The 7,259-nt window shown below is 34.5% G+C and overlaps 1 protein-coding gene across 1 annotated transcript in view; it reads left to right on the top strand.

The window, feature by feature from the left end:
* Window positions 1–5,267, top strand: part of LOC106109109 (ubiquitin-protein ligase E3B) — a 12,914-nt gene extending 7,647 nt beyond the window's left edge. Inside the window, exons 10-16 of the mRNA XM_013290512.1 lie at window positions 2–84; window positions 367–513; window positions 1,292–1,407; window positions 1,834–1,963; window positions 2,890–3,054; window positions 3,596–3,707; window positions 4,115–5,267. Of these exons, the coding sequence (XP_013145966.1) occupies window positions 2–84; window positions 367–513; window positions 1,292–1,407; window positions 1,834–1,963; window positions 2,890–3,054; window positions 3,596–3,707; window positions 4,115–4,287 (926 nt within the window). The 3' untranslated portion in view covers window positions 4,288–5,267. The remainder of the gene's footprint in view (window position 1; window positions 85–366; window positions 514–1,291; window positions 1,408–1,833; window positions 1,964–2,889; window positions 3,055–3,595; window positions 3,708–4,114) is intronic.
* The last annotated feature ends 1,992 nt before the right edge of the window (window positions 5,268–7,259 follow it).

Raw genomic sequence — 7,259 nt, 5'->3', positions numbered from 1 at the left:
CCCTCGCCCACCTCCTGTCTGCAGGAGAACCACCTCCAGCTCTTCGAGTTCATCGGAAGGATGCTCGGCAAAGCGGTCTATGAGGTAATATTGGAAACATTTAGATGTCACCTTGTATTCTTTCAATTTGGAGAAGTTTTTTTAATACCACGCGGACGGAATTGCGGGCAAAAGCTAATAATAAATAAATGACCTTTTTATTGACATAAAAAATTGCAGTAATAAAGAACATGTGTGAAAATTTGTTATAGAAGGCAAAAGGGGTAGGCTCAAATTATACTGGTTGCGGTTATCTAGCTGGTTTTCAGACAATTTTAAAAGGAAGAGTAGATAGTCATTGTTTTAAATTGTTTAATGTTTGTCCAGGGTATCGTGGTGGACGTGCCGTTCGCGTCGTTCTTCCTGAGCCAAGTGTTGGGGCAGACGCAGCAGGCGCTGTACTCCTGGATAGACGAGCTGCCCTCGCTGGACCGCGACCTCTACCGCAGCCTCACCTACATTAAGCACTTCCAGGTCATATATTCTTCACTTGCAGTTCTTTAATACATGAAAATCAAATATTAGTATGGTTACGAAAAGTAACAGAAGTAATATTGTATGAAAGAGGATAAATAATGGAATGTTGGATAATTAAGCTCCAATAGTCTAATGGTTAGGGATACGGATTTCCGATCACATGGTTAAGGGTTCGAATCCCGCCATTTCACTATGGTGAACTTAACAGAAATCTGCTAATATGTCATAAAAAATGGGACCCACCTACAAGCATTACCTTTCGGATAAAAAAAGAATTATCAAAATCGGTCCACTAGCGGCGGAGTTATGCCGTAACACACATAAAAAAAAAACATACAGACGAATTGAGTACCTCCTTCTTTTCGGATGTCGGTCGAAAAAGAAGTATGTAAAAGTAGTGTGTACTATTGCGGTTTTAAGGAACCGGCGAGATAATGTTTAGATAAAAAGTTTGTAACATACATCACATTTATTGCATTCATAAATTATAATGTCTCAAGTCCCTAGTTTATACATGACGTGTAAGCCGTATCTGTCGCATGCAAAAAAAAAATGTAACTACCCAACGAGAATGTGCAGGGTTCTCACAAACCAAAAGGTTTAAGAACCTGAAGGAAAAGAAGACGATATTGTACTGTACTTATAATCAATAAATAAAAAAAAATGATAGTAAACAATTTTTCTAAAGTTTTATTTCAGTAAATATTAGTTACTGTCTTATTAATTGTTTGGTATGACACTTTTAAACATTAGTGTAATATTATTATGTTTTCAGGGTGACATATCTACGTTGGAGTTAACATTCTCAGTGGACGAGGAGAGGTTGGGAGAGATTGTAACACACGAGCTGGTGCCCGGCGGGAAGGCGATACCGGTTACTAATGAAAATAAGTAAGTTAATAATTGAAATATACTGGAATGAAGTAATGGTTGAAGAACGAATTTGAAATAATTATAGTAAACCTACGCAATCTCAATCTTTCTCTGTCTGTCTGTCTGTCTCTCTCTCTCTCTCTCTCTCTCTCTATCTCTCTCTCTCTTTACACTCTCTCTTTAGTTTATTCCACGGGCTAATGGGTCAGCATACATGGTTTCTGTTTTCAAAATCACTATTTCATATTAATTTTAAAGTCGTACGAAGGTGTAAAAGGCTAAATTTGACTTTTTAATCGACTATATGTTAGTTTTTTCAAGTAAAAAACAGGCAAATGAATGAATTATTTTTTGAATGAGTGCCAAAATAGCTATTCTTTGTCGTAATAGAAAGGCACAGGACCGATATATTTTTTGTTGTTAAAATTGTTGTGTTTGTTTCAGAATAAACTACATCCATATGATGGCACACTTCCGTATGCACACGCAGATCAAGGATCAAACGAACGCGTTCATCAAAGGATTCAGGACAATCATCAATCCTGAATGGCTCTCCTTGTTCTCCACTCCTGAGGTCAGCTCATGTTGAAAATACATTTTTTTTTTCTAGTAAAAACCTAAAATCAAAATTAACTATCTCTTGCTCGGCGTGGAATTAAAAATATATTAAATTTACATCCTATGTTATGTTAATCAGCGGTCATGTAGCTTTTTAATGATGCAAGAATATTTGAAATCGGCCCAGTAGTTTTTGAGTTATTCCACTACATACAAAACTCCAAAACTACAAATCTTTTCTCTTATAATATTAGTATAGATTATAGATAAACGTGACTATCATACTTCATACTAATATTATAAATGCGAAAGTTTAGATGGATTGATGATTGAATTGTTACAGACTATCATTCAGGGTAAGATTCTAGGGAAAAGAAGTCCAGGAAGGAGAAGAACATCGTGGCTTAAAAATCTTCGCCAATGGTACAACAAAAGTACGCGTTCTATATTTAGAGCTGCTGTGTCCAAACTTCAAGTCGCTGTAATGATTGCCAATGTTCGTTAGGAGACTGCACCAAAAGAAGAAGAATACAAAACTACAAATCTACAAATCTTTTCTCTTATAATATTAGTATAGATTATAGATAAACGTGACTATCATACTTCATACTAATATTATAAATGCGAAAGTTTAGATGGGTGGATGGATGTTAGAGTTTGTAGCTTAAACGGCTTAAGAGATTTCGACGAAATTTAGTAAAAATGTAGAAGATATTCTGGAAGAACACGTAGGCTACTCACTATTGTTTTTTTTATTCAACGTGGACGGAGTCGGGGGCGAAAGCTAGTAATGTTATAAAAATAAAATTCTTTAGATTGGTTTCTTTAAATTTGTAATTTATATCGAATTCAATGTGATAAATATACTTACGGTACAGTGTGGCAATGTATGACGTTTTAGTTTTCCTGCTAAATAAATAAATGTTGTGTTACTGTGTGCAGCTGCAGCGTCTGATCAGCGGCGACAACGTGCCGCTGGACCTGCGCGACCTGCGCCGCCACACGCTCTACTACGGCGGCTTCCACGACTCGCACCGCGTCGTCTGCTGGCTCTGGGACGTGCTGCAGCGCGACTTCTCCGAGCACGAGCGCGCCATGTTCCTCAAGGTACTCCCCCCTTCCCTTCCCCTGCAAACTACCACACACTACTCCCGCAAACTACTCATTAAAACGACTACAAACTACTCATTTGTACTACTCCTCTAAATTTCTTCGTAGTATTTAATCCAACTACTCCAAACTACTCCTTCACACTATTCATTCGTACATCTCCAAACTACTCCATCAGACTTTTATTTCACACTACTCCTTCAAACTACTCCCACAGAGACCTAACTCAGACTTCATTTGCGCTACTCAGATGAGTAGTTCAGATGGACTACTCCTTCAGGCTATTAGATGAATCAACTACTTCAGAATTAATTATACAAGTAATGTATTAAAATAAATACATATACATTAAAGTAAATAAATTATACAACTACTTCAACTATTGTACACAACTAGTTATTCACACTACTCCACCACACTTATCATTCACACCACTCCTTTGCAATACTCCTTCATTTTCGATACACTTTTTGAAACTACTCCTCCATAATCTTTCACATAGTTAATTAGCTTTAAAGTAAGAGAAATGTATTTTCAGTTTGTGACATCGTGCTCCAAGCCGCCGGTGCTGGGGTTCGCTCACCTCAAGCCTCCCTTCTCCATACGCTGCGTGGAGGTCGGCGACGACGAGGACACGGGGGACACCATTGGTATACTTTTATTATAATTAAATTAGCTGTTCCAGTGCGGATTCATCCACGTTACATTATAAAAACTGTCCCCAATAATATACATTTGTAAAATTTACAATTGCAAATGTCAAAATTTAAATGCTTCAATAACAACGAAAGCTTGACGTTGGCTGAGAATTGGTTCTTTGATGTTGTCAGCTTGTAGTCTTTGTCTCTTTCACGACAGTGTTTTTTTTTTTCAAAATAATTTACTCCTAAGTTTAATAGCGTGAAAAAATTATATATAGCCTAAAGGGTATCATGTGTAGGGTTTTTATTTTCCATTAAAAAAGTACTATTCAAAATATAAATATAAAAATTACCCTATAATATATTAAGTATAGATTATAATGTATAATTTAACATTAATATTGATGTTTTTACAGGTAGTGTAATAAGAGGATTCTTCACGATAAGAAAGAAGGATCCATTGAACCGTTTACCGACTTCTTCTACCTGCTTTAACTTACTGAAGTTGCCGAACTACCAGAAACGCAGCACGTTGCGAGACAAGTTGCGGTACGCGGTAAACAGTAATACAGGATTTGAACTATCCTAGATCACCTAGGCTACCTAAAACACCTTGATTATTTCGATTTTTCACACAGACCTAACTTTAAAATCACATTTTTAAGTTAAAAATATTGAGTTTTGTATGTTGTCCACCAAAGATTTCTGAATCATGTATTACACTTATTACCCTCAAAAGTCGATATTTTGTATGCAAATATTAAAATCTCCAAAAGTGAATCCTACTTTGCAGGGTTTGTTTTAAAATAATCAATTTTATTCAATCACATTAAACCAATTTAATGCTCTGTCGGTCAGTTTTAGCCAATTTTCATTCATATCTTAGTTATTAGAGAATTTATTTATTAACTTTTATCGAATAGAATAATAAAAAGAATATTTTGTTTTCTTACAATGCAATATTTTAATAGACTATGATTTTTAAATGCTAAAAGAGGCTGAGTGTACCCGAATTACAGATAAAAAAAGTAAAACACATCAAAATCTTTTAAATTCCGTTTCACCATTTGTTTTGATGAAAAAATATATGAAATATATAAATATAATATGAAAAGAAAAGATCGTCTCATAAAAAACACTTCGTCAAAAATAATGGCCTCAATATATGATATTATGTTAACAAGATTTATGTATTCTCTAAAATAGGATATACATTCTTGTATATAAACATTGTAACGAATTCTAAAGCGAAGCCAGTCCAAAGTATACATAATGTAAATAGACAATAATGTATTGAATTGTTTGTATAACTATAACATTTTACTGTACAAAATCACTTAGCTCTGTAGTTTAGTTGTGGACACGTATTTGAAAATAGATCGTAGGGAAATTTTGATGTGTGTTCGTATTGGATAATGTTTTGGTAATTATTGAATATCCCTTTTCTCACTAAAGTGTCACAAAAAAATAAATCTAATTTTATTGTTATTGATGGTGAGAATCTTTTTGCCCTTTTGTCACATTTATTATAATTATAAAAAAAACAATCGTCATTTTTTCATAAAACCGAGTAATTTGTTAAACATATTTATTTAATAATTATTTAAAACAAAAATTGGAATTCAATTATGTAAAATACCTTTATAATGTTTATTTAAAAATTCTTGCAATATCAAAGACTTTAATGGTTAATTTTTTAGTGTAATTTATTTTGTATTTTTTAAAACAACACTCAATAGACAAAGATAGTATTTTGTAGCAATGTTTCCAATGGTAATTTAAGTATTTAATATATACACAATAATGTAATTATGTCATATAAGGAATATTTTATACTAGCCACATAAATATGTTGTATAACACAATGTGATTCTCTGTGATAAAATCATTGATATTTATTGCAATGCTTTTTATTTCATCTTCCCTTAATTAATACGTCAATTGTTGAAAAAATAGTTCTATCCTTATGTTTATAAACCAACTGTGTGTTTGCTTTTTAACTGTTTTTGATGTGTTCTGTATTCTTAAAAGTTATTTGTTAATTTGTGCTATTTATCAATACATTTATATTAACAAGCTCAGTGTTGAACTAGTCGTCTCAACTGAACGTTCGATATATTTGACTTTCGACTTTCTCCCATGTTTAAAGTACAGCTAAACGTTTTTTTTTTAAATTATGCAATTGCAGACATTCATGCGTGCAGTCGACGCAGTGTCTCGCCTGGCGAAATTGATGTGAAAGACATCGAACAATCGTAGTGGCATAGAACGTATTACACCGTTTTAGTCATTGTACTAAAAATAAACATAAATGGGAAATGCATTTTAAAAATTAATTTTCCATATTCTCGAATTTAGGGAAAAGCTATTGCGCTGGTAACATTAATATCATGAGAGAGAGAGAGCGACATTGAGAATTAATGCAACAAACAAATTGATACTGCGGAAATCGACATGGTTGTATGAACGAATGCTCCATAGAAAAAATAACTATATTATAACACTCCATCCAGGGGTAGGTTGTTTATAATCCTTTTGTATAAGATATTAGGGCAGTTACTGGACATACTAATAGCAGCAGCCTGATGATACTATTCTTGCTGTAAATCTCCACCTTAATAGTAACACCTGTAATACGACAGTATAGCTGTCCTTCTCATACTATCTATAAAAAAGAGACAGTGTTCTGAAGTGTCACGCTATTAGTTTGCCATGGATTTAGAATAAGCGAGAAAGGTGTATGGTTCGTTGCATATGAAATCTGCACTCTCTGCACACTTCTGGACTACAAGCGTATTTATGAATGTTTAGGTTTTCAACGGACTATGTTTTCAAGGTAAAGTTGGTTTCACTTTTGAGACATACTTTAATGAAGAAATCTCTGATGACGAAAAGTAGCATAATTTAAGCATTTAAGTATGAGCATTGCAACTTGACTTGCATTAATTACTTTCCCGCCTAACAAATATTTTTCCCGAAGTGTGTTTGAAATAAACAAAAAGTTACAAACCGGACTTTATACTACTCCTTCAGCCGTGCAAGTGTATTACCTAAACTACACTGATAATTTTTTTTCCCAATTCTGTATTGTATTGCACAGAACAATACAATACAACAGCAGGCATACTGCAGAGTTCCCTTCAAAGAGGATAAACGACACGCCAAGCGAACTCGATGGAGCAGCTGTTCATAGTGCTGTCGCCATTTTAACATGCCGTCTCTCTCTAGCGCCGCTTCCTCCCCCTTCTGCAAAAGAGCCAGTCTCGCTCGATTTTTGTTGCGTGTGGACGATCGCACGTATCGCGGTTACAAAAATTTACGGTCTCATCCTTTGTCCAAATAAACTTAAAACTGAGTTTTAATTTAATAGTTATTTAAACGTTATAAATTAGAGTGCACACATTGAACCGAGACGTAAACTAGTGAAATTGACAGGTGTTATTCGGGACATTTGTGGTGTGCGTTTGTGGTTCCCGCATAGTCGTTCGAGCATGAATAATAAAGAAGTAAGCGGTGATAGCGTCGCGTTTCCGTCGGGAAGCGAGAGCTGGTGATTGCGGC

Source organism: Papilio polytes, unplaced genomic scaffold (genome assembly GCF_000836215.1).
Source record: "Papilio polytes unplaced genomic scaffold, Ppol_1.0 DF821289.1, whole genome shotgun sequence".
In the NCBI taxonomy this organism is placed as follows: domain Eukaryota; kingdom Metazoa; phylum Arthropoda; class Insecta; order Lepidoptera; family Papilionidae; genus Papilio; species Papilio polytes.
The sequence above is the reverse complement of the archived record's forward strand: the minus strand, read 5'-3'. Positions and strand labels throughout refer to the sequence as shown.